General features: G+C 38.2%; 1 protein-coding gene across 1 annotated transcript; it reads left to right on the top strand.

The window, feature by feature from the left end:
• Positions 1–14,036: 14,036 nt before the first annotated feature.
• Positions 14,037–21,147, top strand: LOC103388888 (melanocortin receptor 5). The gene is made up of 4 exons (XM_025061913.1): positions 14,037–14,581; positions 15,285–15,391; positions 16,866–17,054; positions 19,663–21,147. The coding sequence occupies exons 1-4, from the start codon at positions 14,408–14,410 to the stop codon at positions 20,231–20,233; spliced, it is 1,041 nt and encodes a 346-aa protein (XP_024917681.1). The 5' UTR covers positions 14,037–14,407; the 3' UTR covers positions 20,234–21,147.
• The last annotated feature ends 16 nt before the right edge of the window (positions 21,148–21,163 follow it).

Here is a 21,163-nt window from a genome sequence, read left to right as displayed (position 1 = left end):
AACGCTGAAGTGTCATGTGCTGTGTTACTGCAGGATGGTTAAGGCGAGGAACTGTACAGACTGTGCACGACAATAGCAACAAAGAATTGTTTCGTTTTAGTTTGTCGTGCACAGATGAACACACACACACACACACACACACTGGTGCATGAACGTGATGTACATTACTTCAAACTGCCTTATTTTCAGTGTCTTCCCAGGATCTCTGCTCCAAGTCACACACAGGGGCTAAATTCCTTTTACACGGAGCTTCTTCGCACAGGAAAAGAGAATATTTTCACCAGAAAGAAAGCTTTGAGATTCTGTCTGTGAGGGAGAGGACTTCAATTTGCTGGCAGGAGCTGTGTGTTGGGTCCAAACAACTAAATGATCTCAGGGGGAGACCGAGAAAGGGTCACCTCCCTCTCTCCCTCCTTCCCTCCTGATTTCACTCCCTCACCACATCTCTCTCTCTCCCCTCCCTGCCTCCCTCCCTCATTTTCTCTCTTTCTCATTCACTGCTCAACATCTCTCACAATGCTGCGTTAATCCACAGGTCTGGTGTTCCACACAAGCATCAACCTGGCTGTTTGATCAATTCCCGGGAACAATTTGAGTCAGAACTGACGCAAGAGGTGAGTCATTTGTACTTTATCTTATTTTGCTTAATAACTGTTGTCTATTGTGGTGGATCAGAGCACAACACTGCAACATGTTTTTCTTTTTTTTGCAAAACTCTCCTTAAAAAAGAGTAATAGTTTATTATAATGCAAAGGTGTTGATGGTTTGGTACAAACACAGAGACTCGCCTTAGCTCTAAGGTTTATGCCTGTTTAGTGTTCGTTTTGTATGTTTTGGAATTACACGTTTTTATCGGAATGTTGCTGCTGCATTTTAACAACTTTATGATGTTATAGGAACTTCATTCTGGGAATTGAGTTCACGTAACTCACACAAAATTACATTACTCAGGGACCTGAATTCTTTGTAAACAAGTGACAGCAACGTGCTTTCAAAGGTTAAAAAAAAATGGAGCGCCAACGCTCCTGTGTGTTCACTTTGCCGCTTTGCCGATTTGGCAAGTATTCAGCTCTGACATTAGAGCCTCATTCAAACGTAGCCTTGTTTTTTCATGCACTGCTCTACTTTGCAGGAAAATGAAAACACGGATGAGGTACAAGCTTATGACAACTGCACAGCTACAAGAACTAGACAAACCTTCAGTCAAAGTGTGGTCCCCAAATGGGCATCTCAGTACATTCTGATTGTTTAGCAGACAGAAAATGTAAATGGTTCTGCTCTACAGTAGGAGTAGGAGATCTAATTTTCTCTAGTCTGTTGTTAATGAGGGAATAATTATTTTCTGAAAATGAAATGCTCTCAATTATTAGTCACCTCCATGGTGCAGCAGTAGCAGTCGCAGCAGCAGCAGCACTGAAGGGCAGTCAGTTTTTGAATGAGCAGCTGTCGCTTCACTGACAGTCTTAATAGCCTGGGAGACACATCAGCTACTGGGGGAAGTGTCAACCCCTTTGGCAGATTTTTAGGTGATTTCTTTTTCTTTTTAATCAAAATTGTTTTTAGGGATTCCTTTTATTGACATTTCACTGACCAAATTTCCAGTGTGACTCCTAATGCTTTACCTTTGGTAATTAAATCCACACAGAATATTGACTTACATGTTTGGCAAGAATTAGAGCAGGTGTCTTTATAATAATAATAATAATAATAATAATAATAATAATAATAATAATAATAATAATATACCAGATGATGTAGTGAGAAGGTTTGAAGCGTCGGCCAAGGTTAACGCTGTGAGTAGCTGATTAATATCAGCTACTCAACTATCACCTATCACGTTAATCAGACACTTTACATCTACAGATGGTCAGTTAATAAAGACTAGGTGTGTCTACAATACCAATACAATAAGCTTAAAAAGAAACTTAAAAAAAAAAAATTTAACCAGTTTAAGTCCAACCATAAACTATAAATGTATGTGTTGGCCATCTTAAAGCTATGCTGTAACAATGAAAGTTGATTAATCCTCGAAGGTCTTGATTACTCTGAATGACGTCTGTCTGTATATAAGTACTGTAGTGTTGCAACATACTCTGTTCAAAGAGTTATTTTAATATTATTGCACAATCAGATGCAGTTGTTTGCTACAAATATGGCAGGGAAACGGTGAATAACAAGGAACGAAAGTGAAACAATTGCAACACCTTAGGTGTAGGTCTAGAGAAAAATTGCAGACAAAGTGAAGGTGTCACTCACTACACTGAGAAAATTAGAAACGATAGGATGCTCACGAGACAACGGCTTCAACCAAAGCCTAATACTGGTCATAAATAGAAAGGAAATGGAAAACTTGAGCTGCAGGTTTGACAGGTTGAGTAGCACCAAGAAAGTAATTTTAAAAACAAACAAACATCAGAATAAGAAAAAGAAGCTTTCCCAGGTCATGAAACAGTGCCAATGGACTAATGAACTGTTCCTCCAACTCAACAACTTCCTTAGTATGGGATCAAAAAAAGTGGAATCAAGTCCAATCCTGCTTAACAAAGTCTGGAAGAACATGTTATGGACTGATGAAACACAGTAGTGTAAAGTCCATGCCTTGTAGTTTTTGCCTTATGCTTTATGACCAAGTGAGTTTGTGTTCTTTTGGCATTTTGTAAATAAACCTGCTGCACCTGAAGAGTCTGCCTGCTAACTGCCATGACCGCACGTACCAGAGTATGCTTCATAAATCTTTGTCAGTGGCCTCTGTATCATACAGATTTTAAAATGGCTTCTGAATTTGGCAGGAAAAGAGACAGTGATATAAAACTTTAATTGAACGTCACTGCATCAGGTACTGTGTAGAAAAAGTCCAGTGCTGCAGAAGGGAGGATGGGACAGAAGAAAGAAGGTGGTGTGAGTGGTCCTCTGCCGTGTGGAGGAATTTAAACTTTATTTCCTTTAGAAAAATTTTAAAAGTTATAAATCAAGATACAAAAGCCAAATGCCATTTGTTTGGCAATAAGTTAGAACTCACAAATTCAGGCCAGGGTGTTTTTTTTTTCAATCTGCCTGCCAGCCACTGTTGAAATAAGTTATAGGGGGGAGCACTGTGTGTAATGGATGAAATGTGTGGAATTCTCTGAGTGGTCACTGAAGAAAAAAAAAACCCTTAAATTAATTTGCAGTAACGTGCAGCATTGACAGAGTAGCTATCATTTAATACAAGTAGCAGCTGCATTTCATTTGAAAGCAGGGATGAGAGTACTGCAGTATTGCAATGCTTTGTTGTAATCCCAAGGCGCAGCAGAAACAGTTATATGTGTCTACAGATAAGTGCAGACATGCCTACACACCACTTCATGTCATTTGCACCCACGTCATTACTTGGTGCACGACAATGAATTCCTACTTTCGTAATCGAGGCAACATGTAGTCTAATGCTCTCTGAGAGACATAAAATGAACATATAACAACCAAAATAGGAAGAAGTCATTTCACACGTCTATAACTCACGTGTAGCACAAGAACATACGAACTGTCATTAAGGTGAAAGCTTGTACCGTCTCTGCTCAACTGTAGTGTATATATTTTCATTAGAGTCAGTCCCATCATGGGGTGTCCAGCAGACTGAGCTCTGGGTTTGGTCCACACTTAGCTGTGCTGGATTGATTTCCTTTGCACACTGTTCACAGCAGATTCAGAGCAAAAGGCCGCTCAGCAGGAGTGGCTCTCTGCCTCATTATGAACCTTTAAATCCCCACAGATGTGACTCCAGATGGATGTTTCCTCCAATCACTACTATTGCAGCAGTAGAGCCGTAAATGCAGAAAAAGATTACGACCCTCTGGAGGAAATGATGTATTATAAGGATCAGGCAATGAAATGGTTTTGTACATAGCAATCGACCACTATGTACAATCAGTGCCGTTCTGGATCCAAATTGTTAAGGCTCAATATATAATTTTTAAATTTAAAACAACATTATATATAGACGTGGTATAGGAATATAGCCCCATTTCTTTCACATTTCATAGCAAGAATCCTCAAGCTTTAAGTGTTAATTTGTCACAAGCATGAAAGTCGATGCACATTCATGACATTACAGAAAACCAAATTACTGTGTTAGACGAACTAAAACTGGACGTCTTAAAATGGATGAAAACATGTTAGCTAATACAAGTTAGTGCAAAATTAGATTTCACAAGTCAGACTGATGTTAAGAATCAATTCACTCCTTCATGTATACATTGAAGCTAACTCCTACTGACGTCTGTTTGCCAGGCCTGCCGCCACAGTTGATGAATTGTCAGGTGCCCTTCTGTTGATTTTCCAACATGCCTTTGGAACAAACATAGAACAGTCAGTACATACTGGGTGCAGTATGGCTGATGGCTAATTGGCTAATGTTGAAAAAAACGTAAAGCAGGTGTTTACATATAAAGGCAGTATATGTAATGTGCAGTTAAAACTTGATCAGTCCAAAAGTGTAGTAAAGATAGAGCGATAATTAGGAGAAACATTTATTATTTAAAATGAAATATGATTGTTTTCTTTATAATGCTTAAAAGCTGTACGGGTCAACTGGCTTAAACGTAAATACAATATATATTTATTGGTTGTAAGTTTGCAAAGCATGTGTGCAAAAGTATCATTTTTACTAGAATACAAGTCTAGATCACAAGTTAACACTACTACCGTTGTTAGCGAAATATATTAGCTTTGTTACGACATGAGCTCAGTATCAGCACTGAGCCCCAGAAAAACAAAGGACAGTGTTGTGCAGTATTTATACAAACTGTTTAACACATACACACAGATTCAGAGCATAAAAGTTGTTAGAATTATATTTGCTACAAGTGTAGAGGTTAGCTGTGGGTTAACTGCCCCCCAATGGCTAACTGAAAGCGCATTGCCATTAACATGGACTTTGTTGAAACACATCAGTTTTAAAATGCTGAAAGAAAACGGCCCCAGACGTTAGCCCTGAGGTGCACCGTTGTCAGAGGCAAAAACAAAATAGCACACTGTTGTTTCCCAGAAAATTAAACCTACGAACAGTAACAAGTTTGAAACCACAGGCTTATCTTTAAGAAGTTTTTTTCTACAGTTCACATGGTCTTGTCAGATGTGTGATAAGCCTTTTCAAGAACAACAAAGGGGCAATACAGTGTCCAGTAATATAATTTGTAACAGGAGCAATCAAAACAGTGGTGTACTTAGCTGTGAAGCCATGCTGAAAAAAAAGACAGTATTGGGGAAGTATAAAAGATTCCATTATTTATTCTTCGTTTGATTTATATCAGCCCTTCCCCATGAGTGACGGAAGTGTCACCTTGTCCAATGTCATCAGTGATGTTTGTTTAAGGTTAGATAACAGTGTATTTAATCATCCCTATCATGTTTAATTTGTATAAATTGAAAATTCAATCACGCAGGATTAACATGGTACTCTGATTAAGCTTTTACCCAACATGCTTTTGTTTTTTGTTTCTTCTGACAGCCAATGTAGTGACCCACCTGACTGCTGGCACACAGCCAAACACCAGATCTTCTTTGAACGCGACTGACAGCTAATATATTTCAACAATAACTGAAATGGAGGTTTTTGTTTAGAGGTACAGCGGGAAATCGAACATGTGTGATTTCTGATGTACAGGAATGTTAAAGTGAGGATGACGCTTTAAACCGCTAAAGGCTGCACAAGTCTGTTTTTGTAGCTTTGTGAGGTTTTATCTTCTTCAGTTCTGACACGTGACACTGAATCACATCACGTGTTAGTACTAATTTGTAAGACCTCAAGCCATAATTCATTAAGTCAATAGAGTGTCAAGGACATCGTCAAGAGATGGTCTACATCTGTTTTTTGTTGTGAAGTTTAACCTACTAAATCACTGACATGACCACTATGGCCTGCTGTTGGTCTGGACAGATTTCATGGCCCCCGTGAGTCAACAGAAGTTTTAGGTTAAAAACTCTCACCATAATAATAATAATAGCAATAATAATAATAATAATTTCTCTCAAGGATCTGGAGCGACTGATGGCAGCTAATAAACCCTCAGAGTTAGAAATCCAGTCCTTGGGCAGGAGACGGTATATACTGTATGCAGTGGTAGAGATAAAATAAACCAGATCTGACATTTATAGCCACCTCTCCTGCTCTCCCAAGTCTCTCCACTTACAGTGGCAGTGGCACATTTTATGCTGAACAGTGCAGTTACTAACATCATTTACTGCATCAATTTATAAAGTCTACTGCATAATGCTAATACATTACATAAAAGGTCAAAACAGCCCAAACTGTTCCTATATTTATTGGGAAGTTGGCACTAACTAGCAAACTTTTACACTGATCTTCCAACTCTAAGTGCTTCAGCTCCTCATATACCTTAGTGTGATGAAACATTTTACTGAGGTGGCCTTTAATTTGACACCTGGTTTTTCTACTTCATGTTAATTCTATTAAACAGAGTTAGATAGTGATGAAGTCCTTTACTTCTGATCTATTGGCTGCACCGCAATTATATCCTCTACAATGAAGCAGGCTTCAAAACCACAAGAAAATACAAAACTAGATGGCAACAGGACGTGCTTATGTCCTGGGCAGTTCATCACACACAGCAAAATATTTTAAGTACGTAGGAGCAGCTGACACCTATTGATCTATTCCACACTTGTGCCTGGTTCAGCAAAAATCCAGAAGGTCCTTTTAATCACATCCATCCCTAAACAATTTCTCATTGATAATGACCTTCTTTACAGACACACAGCTGGATTATGTACCACCCTAATTGGTCAGGTCACCTTGTTTGAATGAAAACATTCATTCCCACCTACAGTACTTGACTCCTCTAGTGAGATCCCATTGGAGTTTGAAGGCAAATCATAACTAGCAGTGAAGGAAAATGATGGGTTGGTTATAACTCTTTTAATTCCCTGAGGACCATTAGCATCTACAGCATATGCCCACAGGCCTGGGGCTGCGCCAGTATGGCCTGATGGGGTTCTCTGCTCTAAATGTTGGTTGATATATTCTACCGGCGATCACTTAATGGACAGCCACTGTTATAACTGTGTGACCAAAGATAACGTGTAATAACTTTGTGGAGTTTCATAAAATGCAGATAAACATCTCACACGGTGTGTTCTACTGAGCGGCCAATAGGAAGCGTAAACAACCTGCACTGCAGCTGAAGACAAACCAAGAAAGTGAAGATGTGATGATTTAGAATGCTGGTCACGACTTCTGTTGAAAAATTATAATCCAATTGGTGCCAGCATCCTGTATGCAGCATGCATTGAGTTGATGTCTTGGCCAAGTGTATTAGAGTGGAGTCACGCAGTGTGACTTTTATGAGTGATCCTAAAAAAACTGATGAAACTGCACCGTCTCTGTAAGGCCACAGCACTCTGTCTGTACGGGAAAAGAGATGATGAAACAAGGACAAATATATATCAAACTTGGAACAGGTGCCTAAACATGTTAAAGCGCCAAAAGACCGAGTTAAAAGGAGAGAATTAAACCCTTATCCTACACACAATATTTTAAATATTTTCCAAGATTAATGCTGAAGTCTAGAAGCCTATTTCCCAGGGAACAATATTTTCCAACCAATTCCAAACAAACGGGATTTCAGCAGAGTAGCAGTTGTGAAAAGATGCAGCCAGTATGTTGTTATACTTTGAAAAAACAACTCCATAGCTTTATAAACCATTTGACATATCCAAATACACTACATCATTTTATTAGTTTTTCATTTGGGGCATTCTTTGAATGGATCAAACACATATCACCTTTTAGATGAATATAAAAACACAGTGTAAATTACACTCCTGCTCTCATGTACATTTTTTAGAATGACAAAATCTGCATTAAAATATGGAAATGATTAACTTGCATTTGGAACTAAGACAGGGTTTTATTGAAATTAATGCATTAATTTTAATGTAATGAATAGTTAAAAAATAGGTCAGAGTTGTCTAATTATATCAGTGGTTCATTACTTTTGTGTTTGATGAACAAGAAGAGCCCCATTCTGACATCTGAGTATTAGTATTCATCATCATCTATGGCCATATCCTCTTCAGGGTCAGGCTAACAGGACTGGGCAGCGAGCCAGTCCATCCCAGGGCCTGAATGCTAATATTTCCATAATATACATTTAACAGTGGCAGGAAATCACACATTGTTTGACTCTATAAACTATTTATTGTAGGTTAACCATCCACTTCCCATGGTGGTTACATGGTATGCCATGTTAAGCTGCACAATACTATACTACCGGAGATGGTAATTAGTTCAGCGGTAAAATCCTGCCAAATACGTGCTAAACTTTATCTTAAAATGGTTATGGTAAAATGGTAGTATCTAAAAAAATGATAAAGGTCAGGGAAATGGCAAAAAGAAATAGTAGAAATAGCAAAAACAAAACAAATCTCTTTTACATTAAACAATGATTAGAGCAAGCCCAGAATAGATAGAAGAGATTTAAGGAGTTTAAAGGTACAATACAAACAAAATAAACAAAAAAAAAAGCAAGGCCAAAATTCATTGAATATTGATGTTTAGGGTTTTTTTTTTAAGTAATTATCATAGATACAATATTTATAGTATATATTATCTGTAAGCACCATTCAAACAGTTATCTATAAAGCCGAGGCTTTTCAAGGTGGAAATAAAATATGTTTGCACTAAAACCTGACCAACGGTGTTATTTACAGATCTTAAGTGCGTCACATGAAGACCCTCCAGGGGTCTTTGTGTGCTGTGACCTACAGCTAATAGAAAAGTTTCCATTTATGACTCATTGCTTTTTGTAGTTTAGACATATTCCACTGAAATAACTTCTCCTCTATGAGACGGAACAAAAACCCACTGTGGAGCCCACAGACACAGTCACTCTGACATGCACTTGATGAACCTGCACTGAATTGAAGTTCTATGTTTCATGTCCCACTGCTGTGAGGCACTATTCTGTTCCTACTGCACTCCTGTTTGCTTTTCACAGTCAATGTCGCCCTACTTTCTGCATGAAAAACACAGATTAAAGTAAACAAACAAAAAACCTTTCCCTCTAGACCAGCGCTAGGCTATTTTTGTTATTTAATTTTTTTAAATATGTAAGTGGGGTTTTTTTCCACTCAAAAACAAACAAAAAAACAACAACAACTGTCTCTTCTGTTAAAAGCACAGACATCAAAACCAATTAAACCATTGTATATTTGTTTAGTTGCAACTGTGTTACCTCAGGAGATCAAACGTTCTGCTCTCTGTAGAAGGTTTGTCTTATCATTTGATCCTGGGATGCACTTTGGGTAGAATGTGGACTTGGTCAAAAATTGGAACAAATTTGCTGGGATGCACTTTGGGTAGAATGTGGAATGTAGAATGAGGCCATCATGTTGGTCAGCCCAAGTCAGGTGTTCTGTATTAAGGAAATAGATCAGAAAATGAAATAACAGTAGAATAGATAGAATAATAGTGAGGAGTCACAGAAGCAGAACAGAGCTAAAGGAAAAGAGCTGTGGAGACGAGATGATAACGACAAAGTGAAAAATGACCAGTGTCTGATCTTCTTCGGCTGTTGGTGGTGCTGTAGCTAAAACTGCATTTTTCTGTTGACCCCAAAAGTGATATACAAGAAAGAAACTCATTGTTTTACCATCAGCTGATGCATAGAAGGTGTCGGTCTTTAGTGAAGAATATATCTGTAGTGCTCTACGTTTTATCAGTGATGAATAAACATGCGTATGTATGTTTCCTTGTGTTTGCACGTGTGCTTGTTTTGCTTTTGCTTGTGATTTATCTAGTCATCTAAAAATGATGGACATCAAAGATGTCCTCTCAGTGAACTCTTAGTCCAGTGTTTCTTAATGATTTTCTGTCATGCCCATCCCCTGGAGGACAGAAATGTTTTCACAATCCTCCAACCCTAAATACTGAGAACCTGATAACGTGTATATTTTTATCTGTACAAACCACTGTATGATTTGCTGCCACCCAGTGACTGGAGGCTTGTTGTGGTACACTTATGTCCAGCGTGCCATATTCCATTGGAAGCGCCTCACCACGCACCCCAAGGGGGCTTGCACCACTATTTGAGAAGTACTGTCAACCCACATGCTCCATCCAATCATATGAAAATGACATGTAGTTTAATGCAAAAAAGACAATACAGTAAATACATCTCGAAAAATGTCCACATGCTTTACTGTAAAACATGTCTTTATTAAGTTCCTGTGCTCTGCTAATTACTGTATTTACTGCATGTTATATTATAAATAACGGAGACTGGTGGCAAATGTAATAAAAACACACACACGACACAGGTCTCTGGAGGCCTAGCTGTATACCTCTGTGTCTCAGTATATAAATCTGGTGAAATGTACCTCCTTATCAAAGTACCTTGCATCCTAGTACAAATCTAAAGTAGGACATAATACTTTATATCGTACATCTCTCTTTGAATCATACACCCGTCCATTTGTTATCATGTTTATTACAGCAGCAGCTGGAAAATATGAAAAGGCTTCAGGACATTACTGTTGGTATCAAGGCTCTGGCTTCATTACTGTCTCAAAGTTACCTGAATGCAGAACGAAGAGTGATGACCTAATATCCTGAACCTCTTGAGTCTACAGGTTGATAATAGGTGGAAGAACAGGCAGTAATACGGATTTGAATCATGTCATGCAAGCCAATCAGGAATGCAACTTACTGAAGTTTAGATTGTACCTGATTGGAGGAGTGTGCTACAGAACAAGGTGTGCTACAGAACAAGTAGTTCAGCTTGACTTTACAGATATTCTGTTTTGAAAAAGGATTTGAATTGTACTTGTAATACTGAAAAGAAGACTTAGATTTATCCAACTACTGTATGAGATCACTAAATTTTAACTTTGGACAAACATTATCAGAAACATGTTGTCGTCTGATGTTAACCAAGATGGTTGTCAGAGAAAATGGCTGAAATTCTTCAAATATTTATCATTTATTAATACGATTATGGAGTTCAATATCTGTGGACATAACTACACTTGACCCAGCAATAAAGTACTTAGTTTTTCTTAAAAAAAACATCATAAGGGGTTACCATGGAAATACATGGAATCAGCTCACTCTAAATGGAAAAAATGTTAGGTTAAGGTTTGAGCTACAGTTTGGTTTAGTAAACAGTTTAATTATTAATATTAAAACTACAACTCTCCCAAAACCATTAAGTAGATTACTGTGTAATTCATCTGCCTAAACAACCTTCAAATGAACCCCTGGGGCTCGGAGCAGAATCTGCTTCAAGAAGATAATTGCAAGTTAAATGAAAAAAAAAAAACTTAATAACAGAAAGAGTTGAAATAAAACGCTGTGTCATTTTGTCGTGAAATTAAATCCCTCCCCCCGGCAACAAGAACAATAAAAAATGAAATGCGCCCCTAACCATTTGTGCAGCAACATTTGTCTTTAAAGCACATTAATGCCCATAAAGCCAAGGCTTAACAGCTCGACAGTGTATTAATTTAACCCTGAAACAAAGGTTAATTACTTTATCTACTGAGCTCAGCCTGTGGGCGTCATGCAGAATTAGCTTTAGCCCTCTTTTCATTTGCCAGTATGGGTTTTATTTGCCTGCCAATGTTTTTAGCTTTATCTATTTTTTTATATTTTATATTGTCCAGACATTTTAGGAGTCTCTTCTGGCTACTGTCCTTGTCCAAAAAACGTCTCTTTCACCACATAACTCAGTGAAATAGTAAAATGACATGAGGCGTTTGTAACCTTGTAAGTGTATATATATTTAAGGTCCATTACTGTGATATTACTTGGAACTGCTGAGATATACTGTAAGTTCATGTCTGAACTCATCTGATCTCAACACTCTTCTCTTCTCTGCCTCTTTTCCTGATTTCTCTCACACCCATCTGTAACAACCCACACTGAATGATCAGTGTGAACTTTGATAGCATCTGTATGAAAGTTGTGTTTGTGTTTTTAATAACCGATAAGGATCAGTAATTATCTGAGGACATGAAGAAACTCAGGGAAAAACAACTTGCACATAACTGGTGCCTGAGCATGAATTCAAACTATGAGGAGTGATAATATTTTGGAGGCTTAAATGTTAGGAGTCTTTTACCCAAATTGGACTTTTCCCACATGAGAATCTCAGTGAGTCTGGGCTTATGTTAAAGACTTGGAGAGTCTAAATGTACGGCCTCTGGATCAAGTGTTAAGAACGCCTGGAAAAGCCTCAATCAGAACGTCCCCACTTGCAGACACCTCTGGAAAACATTACTGGCTTCAAAGCAATGGATTTACTAGAAGACATTTCTAATTCAACATTTGAACCTGCCACGATCTCCGCAATAATGTTTGTTTTATTATAAGTAGGGAGGGAAAGCGTTTAAACTTTAAAAACATTTCATGGACTTTTTAGCGCCTTGTTTATTTGATCACGATGAACTGAAAATACATTATTTGGGACTGCTCTCTCCTCTGAGATTGTGATCCACATATTGACATTGGCACAGTCTGTATTCATTTAAATTCCCCTCTGCAGCAGTGGGAAACAGTGGAACAATTCAACATCAAATGTATTATCAGGGAGAAAGCAGCATGGAGCAAGAATTCATTTTTTAAAAAAGTGGTTTTGAGCTCCCTGCGCTAGCTTTAAAAACAGGGTGTGTAAAAATATATTATTCACAAAAAACCACAATATTGAATTTGATGAGTTACACTGATTGCACATTAAGATCTGCTTCTGTGGTTGGTGTGCCTCATGTTCCCCGAGTCCTTTTGTCACAAGGCAAGTACAAGAGAATCCTGTCTTTGTTTTTTAGGAATATGTTTGTGTGATTTTCAGCTTGTTAAAAAACCAGCTGACTGATGTTTTGCTGCATGATGCCACTGTAGTGGGCTAGATTAGAGTAAGCTAGTGTGAATAGCGTGTGAAGCTAATGAAGGCCAACGATTGAAGGTTTCCTCAGGATCACAGGACGTGCCCACAGGCGGTGGTAATAAAGAAAGACGTTCTTTTTATGTGCCATAAAAAAATCCCTCGGTAATTTGACAACATGCTATTTAAGGTTAGCCAAATTAAATTGTTAAAATGTTAAATTGATAAGATAAGATTTTAAACAGCTCATGTAATTTCTGTAAAAATATTTACATGCAAGCAAAAATAAATTCATCTTCATGTAACAAACAACGTTCCACAAGGTTTTGTTCTTGGTTCTAATTCAATTGCAAAACATCCTATTAGATGTCAATACTATTGAGCTGGTCTGTTGTAGATTTATTGTTGGTCCATGTTGTAATAAGACTGAAAGTATGTTATTATCTATTCATCCTTGAAGGTTGTGTAAATAAATGTGCAACATGTAGTTGCTTCCTGGTTTTACTGGTTTAACGTTAACTCAATCTTAACTGATATCTTACATTTTTAGGAGATAATTTGCTATTGAATAAAGTTATGGTCCAGCACATAGCCAACTAGAAAAAAATCTAAATAAACCGTCACCAGCCAGACATGAACATGTAATAGTCCTAGTTACAGTTATGGCCAAACACAATGGGACTCAGCCACCAGGACAGGCACATATATATACAGGTGAGCAGGTTGTAACTAGTTACCTAAGGCAGACAGACAGGATGGCAGAGGGCCAGAAAGATATGGCATTTAGAATATTTTTCCATTTCTTAAAACTAATTTATAATGATAATAGTTCTCAGCTATTTCAGCCAGGTTTTACATTTAAATCTAATTACTCACTCATCATGAGAACAGTGGGTAAATTCAAATATTTCAAGTGGAATTTCTTTCTAAATTAGTCACTTCATTTCAAATAAATTTACCTGACCTGGCCATAAAAAACCCACATACCATTTTTATGTCTCATATTTCTTTTTTTATGTGGATCGTCCTATCGTCTTCTCTCTCTAGAAGACAAAACAATAAATAAATAATAAAATACTGACCTACCAATCATCTCTCGAAACAGCAACTGGGTCCAGGCAGTAGGCAATGACATCCAAAATCAGAAATGCGAAACCTGAGGACGCGAAAACATGAGGAAAATAAGGCACAAACAACAGGGAAGAACACCGTTCAGGTTCTGTAGACAAGGAGGGAACAAATCAATCTGAACTGAGATACTTAAAAAGCATCAGGACAAGACAGACAGTTACAAGAAAAGATGGCATGAAGAAAAGCAGAAGTGAAGAATCAGGACAGCAGTAGCAGGAAGATCCCATAACCGTTAAAGTCAAATCAACCAATCAGAAGCAGATCATCAAATCTATGAGCTACAGCTTCTGTTCCATTAAATGACCTCAGCTCACTTTTTCACTTTTTTTTCCTTTTCAGTGTCTTTGGAAAATGACTTTCGCTATAAAAGTATAGTGATTTAGACCAGAGCCACATCCAGAATGAACGTCTCAGAGGAGCTTTATTACCATGAGGAGGACGGCTCGATGGGGAACTCCTCCTGGGCTTACTCCTACTACTACCACCAGAACTACACCCTGTCTCCTCCGCTGCCCTCGGACAGGAGCAGCACCACCAAACCTGCAGCATGCGAGCAGCTCAACATCGCTGTAGAGGTTTGTGATGTAGGATGTGAGGTTTTCAAAGTCAGATGTGAAGTGTAGGCCGCAGACGTAGGCTGTTCAACAGATCAACTGCCGTTTGTCCTCCTAAAGGATAAACATGAACATGATCACAAACATCTCCAGATTACAGCAGCTACTAAAGACAATGGTCATATAACAATGAATAAATGCTCATTTCATATTTAACTTATAAATATATATATTTAAAATATAATATACTTTAGGGGTCTCACACCTAAATGATCAGAGTTATTCCCAACTCATATAAGTTTTTTTAATAAACTTTCACAGTGCTGTGGAAATATATTTTTTGGGAAATATATATAATTATGTGCCATAGTACATTTAGAAAGAAACTCCTTTTTTTCTCTCAGTAGTTCGACTTTTTGAGTGTGAATAACCTTTGACTGTATAAACATTAAAGTGTGACTCATCCACATGCTGAGAGCATTGAGGCAGAAAGGCTTATGTTCTTTATTTTACAACAAGTTTTAATTTTGAGATGAGATTTTATTCTTCTTAACTTTGGTATTCTTTTTAAATTAATTTGTGGTATTTCTGATCTTTCTCATTAAAAATGTTCCTGCGACCTTTCATTTTTATTATCTGTTCTGCAGATCATAACTCTCAGCTCTGAATCCACTGCTGTGCTTTATTTAGTTTTAATCATCTATTTTTTAATGTCTGTCCTCAGGTCTTTCTCATCCTGGGGCTCATCTCCCTCCTGGAGAACATCCTGGTCATCACGGCTATTGTGAAGAACAAGAACCTCCATTCACCCATGTACTTCTTTGTCTGCAGGTGACTTGTGATTCAGTGAGCAATATACTGTATATTATGCTCAGTTCCTCTAGCCCAGGGGTTGGGAACCTACGTCTCGTGAGCCAGATGTGGCTCTTTTGATGACTACATATGGGTCTCAGATCAATCTTAGCTGGAATTTTTTAACACAATCAGTAATAAATAATTCCCATGATACTCAAGTAAAACATCACAGAAATCATAGTGTTGAAATAATCTTTAAAAAAACATTTTCATGCATTTGACGGACCTCCTAACATGTGCACCTGCCATAAGGCCAGCAGAGCTGGACTGCTGCTCCACAGGGTTCACGACCCTAAACTGCAAAGGGTGTTGCATTAAATGACCGTACGATAAATTAACATTCTTCTTTTCTGGTGTGTGATAAACGGTTTTGTATGGCCAGTGGAACCATATATTTATAAAAAAATAAATGTATGCAGCACCAGAAGTCGCATTAATGGTAGGAAGTATTTTATGTATCGGAAAACTTCAGTATAACGGCATTATTATTAAAAAAAAGAAAAATACTTATTATTCAGAGGCTTATTATACTCTAGAATTATTGGTTTTGAAATATTGGATCTCACGAAAACACATTATAAAATATATGACTTTCCCGACCACTGCTCTAGCCTCTAAGTGCAAACACAATTACAAGGCTACATTCCTAAATTAACATTTACTTTTGTCAGAGATGCTACAAAAAAGATACAAAACAAATAAAATAATAACGTTGTCTTTTTTGTTGATTTTGTTTCCACTCAATCAATTCTGACCATTTGTGTCAATCCAATCTGATTTAAACCTTTCTTCTGTATAAAGTAAAGGCCCAGCTGTTACACAATGCTGCAGTTAGAACTGTACTATAGCTACAGTAATAGAGAGGATAATAATAATAATAATAATAATGTTTTTCTGACGTGGATGTGAATCTAAAGGTCACAGTGTAATTACAGAGGAACAAGAAACAGTTTATTTCTCCAGTAATTAAATCTTAATCGCTTGCTATGATAGACACAGGGACTAAATGTTCTTGCTTCATTGTCTCCTTGACATTTTCTTTTCGCTGTATATACTGAAGACAGTTTGAGGACAAGGTGAAGTGATTGCAAAGGGTAGAGTCTTCTGTTTTCTGCAAACAAACTCAGTTTACCAAAGTGTTTTTAAAAGGAGGGTCAGGGATGTAATTCCAGCTCCACCTCCATTTAAAAATTATATACATTTTAATTTTCTTTCTATAGTTTTAAATCTATTTTCATCCACGCCAACAAAATGTATTAATTTGTGGAAAAGGAAAAAAAGTTCGAAAAAAAAGGTGAAACACAGTGGACTAGTATCCACTGTGTTCACCCTTTTTTTCTGGACCTTTTTTTTTTCAGGACTAGAGTGCAGTTTAACATTTCTTCTTCATCATCATCCACTACATTTCAGAGATCAAAGGTTGAACTAACGTGTCTGCTCCTTGTCTCAGTCTGGCTGTAGCCGACATGCTGGTGAGCGTGTCCAACGCCTTGGAGGCCATCATCATTTACCTTCTCCATAATGGACAGCTGGTGGTGGAGGACCACTTCATCCGGCAGATGGACACCGTCTTTGACTGTATGATCTGCACCTCTGTGGTGGCGTCCATGTGCAGCCTGTTGGCCATCGCCGTAGACAGGTACCTGAAGAACACACAAAGTACTTGACAGTAACAAAGAACACAGAATAGAAAAGTGAATAAATCCATTATATATGTAACATACGACCATGGATACTCAAGATTCAGTTTTAAGAATTTCTCACAAGGAAACCTGGCCTTGAAAACAATCGTATTTATTGGAAAATAACTTTATGCTCAGAATTTTCTGCAGTAGGAATTGCAACAATTAAACTTTTTTTAATGTCACTAAAAGGGGTCAGGGGGCGTTTATATAAGCAAAAGAGTTCTGTCGTTAAAGACAAAGGAAGGAACACTAGATCATTTGCAGATAAAGGAAATATTGAGAAGAATAATTCACATCACCTTAAAGTAAAGCATGAACAAGACAGCACCAGGAGGTTACAGAGATAAAATAAAGGAATTCCATAAAAGCAAACTTTGACTTTGAATGAGTTGTCATTCGAGGACCATGTGAAATGGAACAATGGAACTGCTGCAGGACAGTTGCATAAAAGATTTTTTATTTTTTATTCTGCCTTTAAATTCATAAAAAGTTTTTAGCTGTTAGCTTTGGTTTAGACTAAGAAAGGTCAAACAGTCAATCTTGGTTTCAACCAGGCGCATGCCAATAGGCTTGAGTATTAAGACCTGTGAATAAAGAATATTCATCAAACCTGCAATCTTTGCAAGCAGGGATTTGACACAGCTTATATTGGGAATTTAAATCTTCCCAATATAAGCCGTAGATTTTAAGGGATTAGGGAGAAATTTCTTTGTGTAAAGGCCAACGGTAAAAACATCTGCAAAGTTAAAAATGCACACACACTGCATTAGTTTAGAAACCAAATCAAAATGTTACCTTCAAAATAAAAGCCATGCAGGTCTTCCTTGTGCACCTTTTTTGACCAGTAATTTAACAACACTCTCAAGCGGGCCAGTCAGAGAGAATCCTAGAGCTGGATGTGGTCCACGAGCCGTATGATGCCCAGGGCTCCAGGCAGTATAACTGTAGAAACCTGGACTCAGATTAGACTTTACACCAGCATTCTTCCTTCATACAGTCTGTATTAAATGCTTCCAATACAAAGAAAAAGACAGACAGTACATCAGTGTTTGTGCAGAATGTTTGTGTGCGCTTATCTCAGATGGAGCAGAAGACTAAGTTATCAGCTGTGGCCAGGAAACATGACGTCAGGTTAGCTGATGTTGTTCAATATGAATAGAATAGCTAGGTGACAATTTTCACTCAGATTCACTCTTAAGGTGTGAACAAAGGTTTCAGCGTCACAGCATCGCTCCCTGCAGATGATTGGCACTGTGGGCCATAGGAACAGAAAATACATACGTGTGGATGAGTCAAACAGCTACTATTACTTTGTCGACTCCCAGGTGGCTCTGTGTGGTGTCACTGTTGCATCATCAAAGCTTTTCAAACCATTTGAGAAAACCAATCACAGCAACAGAAGTAATAATATACAGCAGGGTGACAAATGACAGCTGCATGTTCAAGAGCCTAATGTTCTTCCAGGCTTGGAGTCAAAGTTTTCTTTTTTTAATTAGAAAGTTGAACCATATCACAACACTGTATCATTGCTGCAGTGCAATATTTCATCTCAAAAACCTTTGTTAGAAAAATACTCAGAACTGCAGAAAAATGTGCAAGTTCTGCATTTTTCCAGTAGCTCTCTTTAGAAAAACAGTGCTACTGGTACATCCTGTAATTGAGAACATTTGCTTTTGTTTTGTTCTCTAAACATATGTCATATAGGTATGTGAGGGGTCCCTACAGTAAGTCCTCATAAATCATCAGAGCTATGCCTGGCTGCATGCGTGACTGTCAGGGTTCTCTTAACAGACAGACAGGACCAACATGTTCACTTTACTTTACTCTACTTAATCACAGTACTGACAGGTGATAATGAATCCACATGAGGTGATCAAGAGCAGCTGTAAAGCAGTCACGGCCCAGGTGGAGATATGGTCATTGTCTTTTACTTTACAGAAAACTAAGAACATCACACAAAGTAGTAGATTGATTTCACTCAGGCTTAGGCGAGGTATTTCAAAAACTTGCTTTTCTTCTGTGATTAAAACACAAAATTGCCTACTGGGATAAGAGAGAAAAGCATTCTGTGAGTAGCAGCCGCTTGTGAAAGCCATAGATTGATGGTTGAATTGGTTGGAGTTCAAGAAAGAAAACAAAAGAAACAGTATAAATCCACTAGTTGAAGTCAAGAGAACCTTGGGCAGATGAAATATTAAAGAAAACAGTGAAGGTCAAAGAGAGTAGAAGTGGTTTTTAGGGCCAAAAATCTATTTTTTAAAATCTATTTTACACGACACTATTTCTGGTGGATGTTTACTGAGATTCCTTGATATCTTTTCAACAAAAGTATTTTGTTTTTATTAATTTACCAAATATTTTTGGCAGAATCTGAACTAATTTTGGTGGTTTGTCACTCGAACAGATGCAGTCTTATGGGAGTGCTAAGCAGAATCAGCTGTGGAGAACAGCTTAAGAAATGTGCAGCAGAAATTCTTGCTGGTTGAATAATAATTCCAATTCCTCAGTTGTATGTTGTGTACTCTATCACTGTCATAAATGTATCTGTGATGTTATCTGCAGGTACGTTACCATATTCTACGCACTGAGATACCACAATATCATGACGGTGAAGAGAGCCAGCTGCATCATCGGCGTAATCTGGACCTTCTGCACGGGCTGCGGCATCATCTTCATCATCTACTCCGACTCCACTCCCGTCATCATCTGCCTGATCTCCATGTTCTTCGCCATGCTTCTCATCATGGCCTCCCTCTACAGCCACATGTTCATGCTGGCTCGCTCTCACGTCAAGCGCATCGCCGCTCTGCCCGGCTACAACTCCGTCCACCAGCGGGCCAGCATGAAGGGGGCCATCACCCTCACCATCCTGCTGGGCATCTTCATTGTCTGCTGGGCCCCTTTCTTCCTCCACCTGATTCTGATGATCTCCTGCCCACGGAACCTCTACTGCGTGTGCTTCATGTCCCACTTCAACATGTACCTCATCCTCATCATGTGCAACTCTGTGATCGACCCGCTCATCTATGCCTTTAGGAGTCAGGAGATGAGGAAGACGTTCAAGGAGATCATCTGCTGCTGCAGCCTGAGAAACGCCTGCAGCAGCATCTGTTCTCTGACAGGTAAGTACTGAGAGACCCCGACCCTGAGCACTGATGGAAAGAGAAGAGTGGACTGTCCAGACAGAGCATAAACTTCAGCTGGACCCAAACGGTGGAAGGTTCTTTTCTTGAACCAAGCTGTCAATCATGTTCCAACGCACTTTTTAAGGGGTAGTATGACATAAATCCAAGCACATTTTTGTCTCACGTACAAAGGCTGTTACCCTCTCCAAACCTGCCATGAATAAAAAGAAACAAAAACAACCGTCTTGACATGAGCATAAATTAAACACTAGCAAAGGCCATTTTTGAAATTCTTTCCTTTTATTCCCCCTGTTTTTTATTGTTTTGCCTATTTTAAAAATAGATTCCCTAGAGATTCTAAAGTCAAAATAAAGAATGAAAGGTCACTGAATGTTTTGATGAGAATGTGAAGAGATGAGAACTACACACTGTGGTTTTTGCAGTTGGCAAATCTCCACTTTTCTGAACACTTCAAATCAGACTGTGTATCCACAACACCAAGCTCTTCTGGTGGCATATCCTGCTACAACATTGTATTAAGGTTGCTTGATTTCATGATTAATTTACAGTCATTTTTGAATAGTTCCTAGACTTTGTTTTGACAAGGTGCTCCATGTTTGTTCTAAGCACTGATTGAGCACAGACACCATGAACTCAGTTACCACTGGATGACATTTTTGAAGAGAATGATATGGCTGTGTCTAATGATAGTCTGTTTACTGGTGAGATCTACTCACAAACTAACATACAAACCAATTTAACATTCTGCAACCAGCTCAGACGGACACGAGCTGTGAAAAAAACATTCATTAAAAAATGGTGACAGACTGACTGACCCTGAACTGTGGAAAACCAACCATTATACATGTATCCGTGTGACACTGCGTGTTCTTACTGCTGACGGGCAAGAGTTGCAACACAACTTCTGTTTACCGTCG

Source organism: Cynoglossus semilaevis, chromosome 13, assembly GCF_000523025.1.
Source record: "Cynoglossus semilaevis isolate Cse_v1.0 chromosome 13, Cse_v1.0, whole genome shotgun sequence".
NCBI classification, from domain to species: Eukaryota; Metazoa; Chordata; class Actinopteri; order Pleuronectiformes; family Cynoglossidae; genus Cynoglossus; species Cynoglossus semilaevis.
The sequence above is the reverse complement of the archived record's forward strand: the minus strand, read 5'-3'. Positions and strand labels throughout refer to the sequence as shown.